Source organism: Oryzias latipes, chromosome 12 (assembly GCF_002234675.1).
Source record: "Oryzias latipes chromosome 12, ASM223467v1".
NCBI classification, from domain to species: Eukaryota; Metazoa; Chordata; class Actinopteri; order Beloniformes; family Adrianichthyidae; genus Oryzias; species Oryzias latipes.
Genome location: NC_019870.2, coordinates 15395286 through 15409528, shown reverse-complemented (window position 1 = coordinate 15409528; position 14243 = coordinate 15395286). Strand labels below are relative to the sequence as shown.

The 14243-nt window shown below is 41.0% G+C and overlaps 1 protein-coding gene across 3 annotated transcripts in view; it reads left to right on the top strand.

The window, feature by feature from the left end:
* strbp (spermatid perinuclear RNA binding protein) overlaps window positions 1-13930 on the top strand; it is a 77519-nt gene extending 63589 nt beyond the window's left edge. For 2 of the 3 annotated variants that reach the window (XM_023961169.1, XM_023961168.1), the window contains exons 13-19: window positions 177-385; window positions 1557-1709; window positions 1915-2049; window positions 2948-3088; window positions 3288-3417; window positions 4890-4943; window positions 9159-13930. In XM_023961169.1, coding sequence (XP_023816937.1) covers window positions 177-385; window positions 1557-1709; window positions 1915-2049; window positions 2948-3088; window positions 3288-3417; window positions 4890-4943; window positions 9159-9253 — 917 coding nt within the window. In that variant the 3' untranslated portion in view covers window positions 9254-13930. Of the gene's footprint in view, window positions 1-176; window positions 386-1556; window positions 1710-1914; window positions 2050-2947; window positions 3089-3287; window positions 3418-4889; window positions 4944-6723; window positions 7246-9158 lie in introns of those variants that run through there. The other variant, XM_023961170.1, reaches the window with a different exon arrangement.
* Window positions 13931-14243: the final 313 nt, after the last annotated feature.

Genomic DNA, 14243 nt, shown 5'->3' with positions numbered 1-14243 from the left:
AACCATTTAGAGAAAGGGATTTATAATTGACACCATCTCTGACTTTGTCTATTCTGTTAAATTATGCCCTTATTTATGTTTTTAAAAAGCTAAACAAAGCGCCGTAAATGCAGCACTGATTAGTTGTTGTTATTTTAAATCTTATTTTATGAGCTGTCCTCTGTTGTTTACTGTAGTTCTCGACAGTAAAGCCATCGACTCCAACCAGCCTATGAACGCTCTGATGCGCTTGAACCAAATCCGGCCGGGTCTGCAGTATCGCCTGCTGTCCCAGTCGGGGCCAGTTCATGCCCCCGTCTTCACCATGTCCGTGGACGTGGATGGAAGCAATTACGAAGCATCTGGATCCTCCAAAAAGACCGCCAAGCTTCACGTAGCTGTCAAGGTTAGATGGAAATCTGATAAAGCCATGTGAAGGATTGCATGTTTGTGTCTGCTTAATCAATACCTACAACCTCAAAGATCCATTTGGAATATTCAGGTTACAGCACCCTGTAGCTACAAAGAAACAGATTTTTGAGGCTCAGTGTAGCTGAGCTTTTATTGTATTTTTTTTCTTTTATTCAACCACCATCCTCTGACATGAAGCATAGGGATTGTCCATAATGATGTTCACTGTAGGGATAGCATAAGCTAATTGAACTCTGGACAGTTTTCGACGGCAGATCTTTTTGGAAGAAATTTTCAAGTAGTTTTTCATCGATGAGAAGATTCTTCATTCAAGCTAAAGTTTAATCATTCCAAGTCATTTTAATTAGACCACAAAGAATGTTCCACCTATAAGCCCGGTATTAAATGATATTTATATACAATCAGCAGAAGCTATCAACTTCCTAGTGATGAAGCAAAATTCAAAAATGCTCAGTTGTAAACATTTTCAAACTATTAAATTTAAAAATAAAAATATATTTTTCAAGTCATTTTATAGGCCTATAGGGAGAATCTAGACATAAATCAGTCTAAATACATACAAATATTTCAATTTAAATGCAAGCCACAAATATATAAACGTACATAAATAACAGTGGGAACTTCTGCTGCTTGTGGGCATTTACAAACACATTTTCATGCTTGCTTATGATTTTGCATGGTGTAAGGAACGACGCAGGTGGGAAAATGCTTGTAGTCCTGAAGCAGTTGTGAACAAAGAGCCTCTCTTGTCCACAGAGCTGGGATAATCCGCCGGCCGCTCCAAGCCTATAAAAAGACCTTTCCTCCCTTTCTACTTCTGTTTTTCATTCTTTTCCTCAAACCCTCTCTGTTTCTAAAGCGCTCACCTTTCCATCTCCATCCTTCTTCTGTGGTAAGAAGGTTCAGCAGCTGTGACACAATCATGTATTTGGGTCAAAAACTTGTCATGATCCTTCTTCCCTTTCTAGACATTTTTGTTGGTGCTTGTAAATATAGGCACTTTATTTAGACTCGAGTCTTTCCTTGCGGGAAGTGTTCTCTCTTAAGATATTTATAAATAAAATGTTTGATTGGCTTTCAGTTTCCCGGTGGGAACATATGAAAACTGCCCCATATTAAACGTTACCATCTTCCTCTGTTTTAAGGTTCTTCAGGCGATGGGATACCCGACAGGATTTGACTCAGATCTGGACCCCATGAGTTCTGATGAGAAGTCTGACGGTGAAGGGAAGAGCGATTCGTCTTCACACACGAGCAATAACCCAACGCATTCTCTGGATGGCTCCAATACACTGGAGGTGAGGACGCTTTCACAAAATCACATTTATTGCAGATCTTAGCAGTAAACGTGGCTGAAATTTATTTCAAATTTGGTTGTCTGCATCTCTTTGATTTAAAAAAAAATCTAGAAAATAAAAGCTTTTATTTATTAAACAGCTTTAGAAGCAAGTTAAATTGAATGAAGAGCCTCTTATGTTATATTGACTTCCGTCTCCTCATCAGGTACGAACTCAGGGTCCCATACTGACAGCAAGCGGGAAGAATCCTGTCATGGAGTTAAACGAGAAAAGGCGAGGCCTCAAATACGAGCTCATCTCTGAGAGCGGAGGAAGCCACGACAAACGCTTTGTGATGGAGGTGAGACGCGAGGACAGAGCGTTTTTTTCCCAGATTTTTCTTGCATGTGCTCACAAAGCTGCTGAAGAGAGGCACGCACAGTGGCTAAAATACACAACCGGGAACAGGCTCATCACCCGACTGAGTCAATCAGTCAACTTGTTTCCAAAGGCAGGCCTGTTCTCTGTGGGTGTGTTGTTTTCCAACACGCCTGGCTGCTCCATCACACTGCTGACTGATTAGCAGGCCTGCTTGACAGCAGGGCATCACTGAACAAGCTGTCCTGCTCACCGATGCAGTCACTCCTGGTAGATAAAAGGCACATTTTGGCCAGCTTAAATCTCCAATTATTAGATTTTGCAAGAAGATGGCATGAACCAAGAAGAGAAAAGCCCCAAAATACTCATCTTTACAACATACATCCAAACATAATTTAGATTTTATATTCTAACTAGGGCTGCACGATATGAGGAAAACTCGCGATATGCGATATTAGTGATCAGTAGTGCGATGACGATATAACTTGCGATACATAAACAAGTAGCAAAAAAACACAAAAATATTTCCATTTCACTGCAAAAGTTTAATTTAAATAAGAGTCAAAATAGCTTAAATTATTCTCCAAACGACCCTCGTCTAATTAGGAGGGCAACATCTAACATAAAAGCTCCATCTGATTGGTCAACAACGTGAAGAGCTCTTTCTGATTGGTCAAATGCATAGGGGGATTATTCAATTTGTTAAATACTTAAAGCTGCCATAAGATTGTTTAAGCCCATTTAAGGTTTAACGTCTGTTGCGATTTTTGCTAACTTTTGCGATATGTATATTGCACAGCTAAAAATCGCGATAACAATAAATTTGCGATTTATTGTGCAGGCCTGATTCTAACCAATATTGTGATTTCTTTGTGTCTCAGGTGGAGGTGGATGGGCAGAAGTTTCGTGGGGCAGGCCCCAATAAAAAGGTAGCAAAAGCTAGCGCCGCTTTGGCGGCTCTGGAAAAGCTGTTCTCCGGTCCCAACGCATCCGCAAACAAGAAGAAGAAAATATTGCCTCAGGTAAAAGACGTTCACCCATCCCATTCCCACCAGCAGCACTGCATTCACTTTGAGACAGTGAACTATCAAAGAATATTCTCTCCAGATACATGAGCTGTACACGCTAAAATAAAAATACATGTCTGTGCATCTCCTGCTGCGATTCCATGGTGTTTTGACCTGAGATGAAGTAAAACGGGTGCTGTGTGTTTGTGTTCAGACTAAAAGCGCTCTGGCTGCAGCAGCAGCAGCCTCAGCAGTAGCAGCACAGGTAGCCAGAGGAAGAGGAAGAGCCGCTCTAGCAAGAGGGGCCTTCGTCAGTGCAGCTGCTCCTGGATACGTCACACCAGGTACTTGCAAGATTCGTCTTTTTTTTTACATAAATGTTCATTATTTTTAAACATTCACAAAAATATTTCATTCAGCCATTCTGTAGTTTTGCTGAATGGTTAAACCATTTTCTAAATCTTACATCCAATATCATTTTTCTCTGCAATAAAACTCAATGAACCAGTGTTTCTTTCAGTTATCATACTTGACATCATTGTTAGTGCAGACTTTGGCCTTTTCCTTTGGTTCTTGTTTCTGCTCTTGACATTTTCCTCTGCTACAGGCTGCTGGCTTCTTTCTCTGAGGCAAATAAGCCTCTGTCTCGGTGTAATGGAAACATGAGAGGCTTTCATAAACACTCAGCAGCAGCCAGGGGGAGCACATCATGTTAGCGTGGTTAACCTGACACGCAACATGAAGCAAAGTGGCACGCTATTAACTGGATGACTTGTTGCCCCTTATTGGGCTTTTATTACATTTTTTTTAGGGCATACAATTCTTAATGTTTACGCAGATCCTTGAAGAATGCCTCCATTTCCTCCTTCAGTCTCCTCTCCACAGAAGCTTTCTGTTTTGAAGGTTTTGTGCAGTTTTGCTACCTAATCTTCAGAAAACCTTGTATGTATGGAAGTAAGGGATGATGCCTTCTAACAACACCCTCTTAAAACTATTTACCGACCAATTTGGGCCAAAAAAAACCCAACATTTTTGAAGATATGATTGTACAAAGTGGGTAAGTAGCACAGCAGACAGCAAAATAGAGAATGAAAACAGCCTCATGGATCCATTTTCTGATGTTTATTCACTGGTGGGGAAAGAATTGCTAAATGAGTGAATATTTACCAGATTTTACAGCTTTCTGTTGGATTGACAGGTTGTGCTGTTAATGGATGCCCCTTGGGGGGGGCAGACAGTTTACATAAAAGAACAAGAGTTTTCACTGTGCTTTAATATTTTATCTTGTATTCATGTAAAATATGCAGCTGCTGCTAAGATTTTGAAAAACATTTCAAAAGAACGTACTTCCTGGCAAATGCAGCACAAGCTGAGATTCTGGTTTAAATAGCAGTGAAATCTTTATCCTCGTGATAAAGTTGTGTTTTGTTTTTGAAGTCTCACTCTGCTCATCTTTGGATCTGTTGTTAAAGCTTGCAGCGTATTTTCTGCTTTACAAAAAAGCTCTTTTTCAAATGGCATTATATCGTCTGCTCCTGATTCATAACAATTCTAAAAAATAAACGCAATTTTAGTCTTAATTTTCTTTAAATATCTTCTCTATCATCACAAAAAAGCCACAATAATATGTCAAAACACAATTTTGATCTGAGTGGGGCTTTTGTATGTTTTTTTTTGTTTGTTTGCTGAATCCAAACCCATTAGTGACAAAAGAGTGACTTGTCAAACTTTCTTCAGTGGTTGTAAAACTGTCATACACAAACACTGAATGCTGAAACCAAACCTGAGTGAGATCTTCTGACCTCTCGTCCATCAGGTTTCGGGACGCCGTATGGTTACAGCCCTGCTGCAGCAGCTGCCCCTGCTTATGGTACGTGCTTCCTCCTCACCCCACTAATAAACTATCTATGTCCCCTCCAGACTACCAAATGTGCAAAAATATAATGAATGTAGTGTCATTTCTTCCTTATTTTTCAATCCCAGATTGAATGGGATTTCCGTCTTTAGGCTTTGAAGGTCACTGACAGTTGAAACTGCTGCCTGTGTGGGCCTCTGCTTGTCTTTCCATCCATCTGCTGCCGGTTTTATGGTCTGCTCTCCGCTGTCACTGCTTCCGTTTGACCTGAAGTGCCCTCCTTCTTTTTTTTGTTGTGTTATAACGATGCACAAAAATTTACTTATAATCCTTTGTACTCACAAGGCCTTTATGAAACTCCGTAAAAAGCTGTGTGGTAAATAAGTCGGTGGTAGAACCTGCAGCTTCTTCTGCATCCATGGCTTTTTCTCACTGCTGGTCACTAAACTCTCACAGTATTAAGACGTTTAACGACTCAAACATTAAATCAGTAAAAGTAGAGTTGTTGGAACAAAAGTCACTCCGCCCCTCTCCCCATCACTCAGTCATGTTTGTCCGAACAGACTCAGCCTTGTTCACTATGTACACATGTAGAGTTCGGAAGACTTTGTGTTCTCTCTGCTGCCAGGCTTTTGAAAGGATCCTATGTTTATGGAGTAATGGGTCTGAGTCCCACATAGGTGTTGAGTCCCCGAAGACTGAGCTGTGTAGAAACGTTTCACCCTCGCAGTTTGTGACAGAGCAGCGAGTGTTTGATGCACCAGAAGGCTTTACCCTGCTGGCATGAAAACCAACACGTAACTGCAAAAATCCATTTAAATACATTTATTAGCTGTTACTGTTGATTTAAAAACACTTTGATTTTAGATTTATTATCTTCAATTTATTTTAAAAGATGTATTTGGATTAAGTTAAAAGTCGTAGGAATCAAATTTGATCTGAATAGTTTTTGGTTTAACCTCAGCGAAGCTTTGAGCTCATTAAAATGGTTTTCTATTTGTTCTTAATGTTCCCTTAATTTTTCCCTTTGCTCTCTCTTTGGAATTCTTTCGGTTTCCGGAAATCTTCTAGCGTTTACGCAATTAACGGAATTCCAGCGGATTTTGAAGCAGAGAAAAATTAGAGAAATTAGAAATCACTGATGAGTAACACTCTGCATCAGAATCAGCTGGTTAACGGTCTACCTCTGACATCAACCCAGTTTTCACATTTATTCCACATCTGGGGAGTATTTTTATGTAATGTGACACTAAGATCTCAGTTTTTCAAAGTTTATTCCAAAAAGTGGTCAATTTTGATCAATTTTAGCAAAAACTCAAAGGCAAATTGGATTGATTAAGCTGTTTGGGCATAAGGTTTCCTGGGTGATCACCGGCTTTGCTCTCTGCTTCCCTTTGCACACTTTTTGCTCCACCTGATCTCCGATTACTGCATTTAATTTGGGTCGTGGATTTATTTCACCCCATAAATAAGTGAGCAGTTTAAATTCATGGAAAACTGGCCTTAATCACCCCCCCCCCCCCCCCCCCATTCCTCTTTTTTTTTTTTTCCTCCTTCCCCCTTTAACTCTGCTCTCGCTCCTTCCCGGCTCGTCTAACCTCTAATGAGGGCTGTCACCTCGCTGCATACATTCCCGCCCGCCCGCCCGCCCGCTCCCCCTCCGGGAGCCCTGTGTGTGTGGGGCGAGCTGATTGCTGGACTTAACCTACAGCATAGCGCCTGTGACAGTAGCATAGGAACTCTTGGTTATTTGTTTCCTGGGACTCATGCAGAGCTTCTCATGTCTTCCCTCTAGGTTTGCCCAAGAGAATGCTTCTGTTGCCTGTCATGAAAGTGCCCGCCTACCCCGTCCCCCACTACCATTTCTTTTAGCACCAAACGCAGCCAGCTTTTTTCTATGTGGAAACCCAGTCTGCTCTATTTTTCTACACTAGTAACAATCGGGGTCGGGTTTAAAACTTCAGCTGAAAATTTGTAAAACTACTTTTTTTTTTTTCTTACTGGTTAAAATTAAACTTGTATAAAAAAAAAATTAAAAACTGCAGGTTTAAGTGCTTAAATGTAAAAGACTTGAAGGATTTGTACTGTGAATTTTTACCTCACTTTTGAATCTAAATTATATTTATTAATATATCTGGGTTTTTTTGTTTTTTAGTTATTTTCTGCTTTGGTGAAAAGATGATGTCCTTTTTGCAATACGACAACACACAGCAATCCACACACAATCTGTTTACAAAGAAACTATAATGTGAGCTGTGTGAAGGATGTTTAATCAGTGATGCTGAAATCAAATAAAGTTATATCCATTGAAAGCAGATCACTGGATGTTTTTCATCTGATTGAAAGGCTTTCACCACTTTTCACAGCAGTTATCTCCATTTGGCCTCTTCCAACCTGCACCACAGGAATATTTGACCACCGAGCTCCAACTTCCTCCATTTCCTCGGATGTCGTTTCAGTGTCTCCACATAGCTCAGCTCCTCTCGATGCTTCCTTTTGACCTGCAGCTCAGAGATATTCCCAAAAAGATGCCTGAAGGCGGTCACTCAATTTGGAGATCCCTCATACGCTGAATGTAGCTGCACCATCTCATTACTGTGTGTGGATTCCCGTTTGGCAGCTTTCCCACGGCTATTAGTCGTGTTTTCTGGAGAAGCTGCTCACGTCCGTTTTTTTTTTGTTTGCCCTCTGTTATGTGTGTCATGAATTCACAAGCTCAAACTGAAAGCACATTGAGATTTTATTGTGGGAACATTGAAATCGACATGTTTACTCTGATGTTTTGAACCGACTGACATAAACATGAGCGCGGCTCACACACCTACAGTGAAAGAGACACAGCATGCCAGTCATAAGCACACTAATATTTGCCCTCCAACTCATCACCCTGCCACTGAGTGACGTCGCCATGGTGTACGGCTTTGAGGTGCAGCCATTGCATGAGAGGACCTGGTGTTTTGCCCAATGGTTGGTGCTGTTCTATTAAGCTACAGAAGTTTGAAACCTAAATCTTACCTTACCGAAACTGTGTTTTGCTTCTGTTGTTTCAGCTTCACACATTTGTCCTTATAATCCAACTATTTGTAATTGTAGTCTTTCTCTTTTTCTCCTGTGACTGTTCTTCTATGACTTTAGTGAATCGTTACCTCATTAGTTTGACAAATCCAGTCTTGTACTTCGTCCCCTCATGTACCTTTCCAGGTGCTGTAAGCTGACTGCTAACGCTGTAAGCAGCTTTGATCAGCTTATGCGGCCGAGATGACCACTTTGGAGAGGAGAAACCTTTAGAGTGGCTACTGCACAGTAGTACACAATGCAGTTTGTAGTACTGCACAGTAGTACACACTGCAGTTTGTAGTACTGCACAGTAGTACACACTGCAGTTTGCAGTACTGCACAGTATTACACACTGCAGTTTGTAGTACTGCACAGTAGTACACACTGCAGTTTGAACTGAACCATATTTATCTTCTTGTCTTTTCTCTTTTTGTAAATATAAATTAGAAAATAAAGAAATGAGATTTAAGGCCCTTTCTGAATGCTGGTGCCTTCATTGATCTCAGTTCGTCTTGTAGTCCGGTACAGACCAATCAATAGTTGAAGGTTTCTGTTTACCTTCTGGTTTACCTGATTTTAGGACTAATAATGACATAATCGTAATTAAAAGACCACTTGGAATGGCTTTACAATAGATCATTAGATGATCGGAGTGGGACTGTAAAGACAGTAGAGGCATCCATTGGATAACCCTTGTGCTATCTTAGATGACCCCACCCTTACATTGACGTGTTCTTTCTACCATGACAAAGGTGGATAAAGGTGAAGAGGATTTCATGTAATCCATGGACACCAGTGAAGATCACAAATCATTGAAGAAAAAAGGTTCAGCGCACTGTCTAGTGGGTCTAGATGACCCCACTCCTAATGTTAAAGTGCCTAGGATAGCACAAGGGTTAACTGTTGGTGCAGGCCAGTAACAGTGCTGCTGTTGTATGAACAGGGATTAAAAACATGCCAAACCTTTTGAAACAGAATCTATGTTATGTATTCTGCATTACCAGTCCAGTTTTCTGAATAAAAGCCCTTATGTGTGGATGTCTAATTGGCGTACCGAAATGGACCGGCGATTCCCGTATGAGTTAGTTTAATGGATTTTCTGAAACAAACCCCCTCAATCTTTGTTGTTCTCTAAAACCTGCATGTCTTTTTCTGTGCTCTGCTTCTCTGCAGGCGGTCTGTTTATTGACAATCCTTTCTACCAGCCACGTACCATCGCTCCTTTCATCATCCATCTGGGTCCGCAGGATCTCTTTTCTGACTTCTGAAGGCAGCCGTCGGGCCAATGCGCTCTTCACTCGGACCCGTTTGCATACGCAGGACACCCGGCTGCACACAGGCCTGTTTTCTCTCTCTGTCCGTCCAAGCGGGGCGCCTTTCTATCCAGACTGTCGGATTCGCTCACAGGTTCAGTTTCGCTTGGATTAGCCCTCCCAGATAAACTTATCTGACCTTCTGACCGGAGCTCAGCTCTGACTTCTCTCCGGCGAGATGACCCTCCTCTGAAGGGAGCAACTTTATAAAAGCAATACTGGGGATTCTACGAGGAACGCTCAGCTGGGATTCTGCAAGAACAGGCTGAGCTTTAGTCTTTCTTATAGCAATACACCTGAACTGGTCTCTTTGAGCTCCTTTACTTGAGAAGATGTGAATGTCCAACAAAGTTTATCTCCAACAGCGCATTGCAATAGTTAGTTATGATTGTATATTCCCTGTATGTGTTGCTACTATATACCTAAATACGGTGTATTTCTATAACGTGTTGACAATAATTATATATGATGATGTACTTTATGTAAATAGCCTATAAAGTATAACTATTGTTGTTACAAATTATTTTAAATGATGAATTGATATGTAACTGTTATATCACAGTATAGCTTTCTTCCAATTTTCTATACACTGAGCAATTGAAGCTAGTTCTAGATGATGCAATATTATCTTTGGTATTCATATTAACCTGTGCTCGTGAATATTAATGCTTCCTTCTTTCCGTCCTCCTTTTCCCTCTTGTCTTTGATGTCCCCTCTGAGCACGCTCTCTGCTTCCCGGGGTTCGTTTTTGGCAGCCCAGAACCAGAGCTCCTCAAAGCCTGGCACGCTCATATCCCATCCCACACACTCTCTCCTGTCACAAAGCACATTTTCTATAAGCTTCACTGCTGGCAGGGAATACTCTTCTTACAAGGTCTGTTTGTTTTGGTGTGTATGATCTGACGTAAGCCCCCCCCCCGTCGTGGTTAACGGACACACAACCATCAGCCGTCATCGCTCCCATCCCGCTTGCCTTATACGCAGTCAAGCTTCTGTGCTTTTCACACACACACACTTCTTATTCTCTTCAGCCGTTTTCTCTGGAAATGGCTTTACTCTACAAACAGCACAATCTATTGGTGGACTGGTTTTAGATACAGAGAACCAGACGGGCCTGATGGAGGTGGAGGGATTCTGCAGGGCCAGACGGCTCTGCGGTTTGATTGATACCTTCAAGCTCGGATTCAAATGCCTTACCTGATTTCAGAAATGATGGCGGTTCTTGCAGGTCTACACTGTTGTGTGAGTTTACCCCAGCCGTAGCACACGCTGAATGTATGTACTGGAAGTAAGCGCTAAACCAATTTGGCCGATTAATGTTCTGATTGCATTAGGCGATATCAGCAGAAGCGAGCAGACAGTTTTTGTTGTTGAGACCCCTGAAAGCTCTCCATCGCTCACATTTCCAGCCTTTTAACAGAGGCGAGATGTCAGTCAGCAGAGGTGCAATCGAAACAGGCCGCGCCTCCAAAGGCTTTGATTCTGCTGGTATTCGACTCGGTCTGAGCACCAGTTTGATCTGTGGAGCTTTGATTCATCCGGAGCGACACCCGAGAAAGAAGCGGCAGACACGTTGAGACTCCGTATTCCTGAAAGCAAACGCCGGTTCGATTTTTGACACTGATGAGCCGATATCAGATGATGAATTGTTGCACCAGACTCTGAGAAGCTGAATTTGATGTGCAAATCTGTTTGAACAGCCTCTACTACATGGTTATTACACCATCTGACATCTTCTGTAGGGAAAGGCGCTCTAGCCGCCACCATTTAATCTGGTAGATATTTGTCCTGGTTTTTACCTGACAGGAAGAAAAACACCAGAATTTCGACTTGTGTGTGTATATATATATATATATAAAAGAAAATCTGCATCCAGGTTTTATTTAGGTTTCCGATGTGCTGCCTGTACCATGGCGTGCAGAGAGCAACATGGTCATTTTGAAGACGCTATGATGGGAATGTGCAGGATGTTCTCTTAATGAGACACAAGTCCTTCATTCTAGAGTTTATTGAACTGAATCATTCCTCTTCAATTCCCCCCAAAATTTAAATATTTGTTGTTCTAAAACGAGAAAGAAAGCAATCCTAACAAAAAAAATGAGGGTCAAACCTTTGCATAGACGATTATAAAAGGTTATATCTGTAGTTTTCTTTGAGCTAAAAGCTAAATTTGAACAGTTCTTAAGTTTAAACTTTACTTGTCCCCTAAAAGAATACAGCAACCAAAGACATGCAGCATACTTTTGGCATCTCTTCTTAAAAAAAGAAAGAAAATATCTCATTTAAGTTATGAGATTTGTTCCTTGGTTCTTCAAAAAATAGTTTCAAAGGCCTCGGTAAAACCCCAATGGTTTGTCTTTAGTCCATGTGGATGAGAATAATCTTAGGTTGTGTCAGAATTCTTTCACTACTATACTTTGTGCACTATTGGGGGCATTTTATTTGGCTCTCCAAATCCTAGAAATTTCCCAGAATCCTCTATGAAATCCAGTGTGCATAGATGCTCTCTAAATTGGAAAATATAGACCACAATGCATTGCGTCTGAACGATTTTTCATGTGGAAAGAAATGTCTTTTAAGAGTTTTTTAATTAACCATCAACGTTTTGCTCATCAGAACACAGTGGATTTATAAATAAGTCTTGTTTTTAGTTATTAGGGTTTTTACTTTGGAAATCCGTGACGTCATATTTGAAAAAGTAGTGAGTAGTGTCCGAATTGCTTTTATAATCCAGGGCACTTGATCGTTTTGTAGTAGTTAGGAATTAGGGAGGGGATTCGGACGTACCCGGAGTCTCAATATTTGTGAAAATTCCCTTCGCATTTAGAGGCATAGAGGATGTTGGGGTCAACTGGAGAGATGGCTTACTTTTACCTCCTAACCAACAAGAAAGCGTGAAAACAGTCTCCGAAACGCCATGCGAGGCGTGAAGGACCCGGACAGAAGGGCCTGTGATTTTCCCAGTTCTCACTCTGCCTCCACAGTTTTCCAAACACTGCCTCATAGCTTGTGTGCAACAAAAACGCCACCTCTAGATCAACAAAGCACAAAAAAACAAAAAAAAAGAACACAAGCGATACACTCACACACTGTACTCAGGGCCACCTGACACACACACACACACACACTTAAACACAAGTGAGCACATGTCAAACAACATGTTTATATGTCCATGTTTGACATCAAGGCACAGTCTTTGCTGCATGACTCGTACATTTGTGAGTGGTGTTTGGACGGAAGGATTTGAGCCATGAATTGAGGGGAACGCCACTCCACCCACGTCATTTTCCCAGCGCTTCACGAGGGGCCGCCTGTAGCATTAAAAAAAAAAAAAAAAAAAAAAGGGAGCAGTGCTGTCATCGAAATCCTTCGATCCCGTCATGTGTCGAGTATAGTTGAAAGAGTTTGAGTGACTTAAAGGTCAGAAAGAGAAGTGGGCTGTTTTTTCTCATCTGCAGGGAGGGATTTATTCAGACACCAAAGACTAAGTTTCACACGTGTGATCAAATCTGCAACCTCAGAGGTGAATGGAGGACAGCATCTGATGACCCCAAGGTTTGCTTTTGTGCAAGCTAATGCAGAATCTGAAGGAAAGCTGCACCCGCCCCCCTGCTCATATTTAGGGTTTAGGTCACTAAATTAGTCCAGAAGCAGCTGGAGAATAGCTGGAGAACCAGCCAGGAGCTTCATCAGCGAGTGGACCTGAGGTCTGCAGGGCAGCGGCAGAAATAGATCGCGGCTCACGTTTCAACTGAGGTAGCAAAAGTTAACAAGACTCAACTGCTGAACGCATGGCTTTCTCTGCATGCGTGTGCATCTGTGACGGGGAGGGGGGGGGAGGGGGTCAGCATCCATTTGCACACACATACACATAATGCTGCAGTTGCACTGAGCATGAAGTTGCATAGTTCTTGGTCATGGTGCACTGATTGTTGAAGCCCTCCTGATAACTGATCAAAAGCATTTTGGTTGGGAATGTACACTGTTGCTATAGTGATTGTTGATTAGAATGTATTTACTCATAGAGTAAACGTGCTTTTTTTGTAGAGAAGCATATAGACGAAAATATATATGGTTAAATACATATATATCTATATACACTATATATCTTTTGAGCTGCCTGTCTGTGTGAGGATTATTTTGGGTGCATTTACATTGTTAATATGAATTTCCTTTTTTTTTTCTTTTTTCAAAGAAAATGTCATTGTTTTGACAAAAGTAGCTGCTTTTATGTGTTTTGCTTTTTCTGTAAATACAGGTTTTTTTTTATTTCGACTAAAGAGAATTTAAAAGATACAGTTTTAAGATGCTGCCTATTTATGACATTTACGACGTGAAATCTGTTTACAGAAGCTGCATTCATTATTAAAGTTGGGAAATGTGTTCGGCCGAGGCCGCTTCAAGAGGAACCATGAAGGCTGTTTTTTCCAGCGGCTTCCATTATTGTTTGATTCCAACCACATTCACGGCGGTGACGGCCTGCGGCGGTCACTGTTCCCGTCCTGACGAATGCCTGGTGAGCAGAAAATAAAACGGAGAAAGTGCAGAGTCTCAGTCGGTACTTGGATAATCAAAGTATTTATGCTGAAAAATGAGTGTACTGCATCATTAAAGCAATGTCTTCAAAACAGATTTTTCTTCAACCTAAACATGTTTGCAGTCGACTCTCACTGAGCCAACATCAAATCTAATATATCTAATTTTTACATTCAGACCATGACTCAATGTGTGTATATTCTTTCAAAACACTAAATAATTTGTCAAACTTAAAATAATGACATACAATTCAAGAATTTAAAAGTCCCCTTTTTTCTATTAGCATATTTTATTTGATACAGATTGTTGATTCCTTAGATATTAGTGACTTAAACACACAATCAATAACTTAACTTAGAAACACAAATGGGAATGCTCATCAATAATTATTGAGAATACATTTATATCA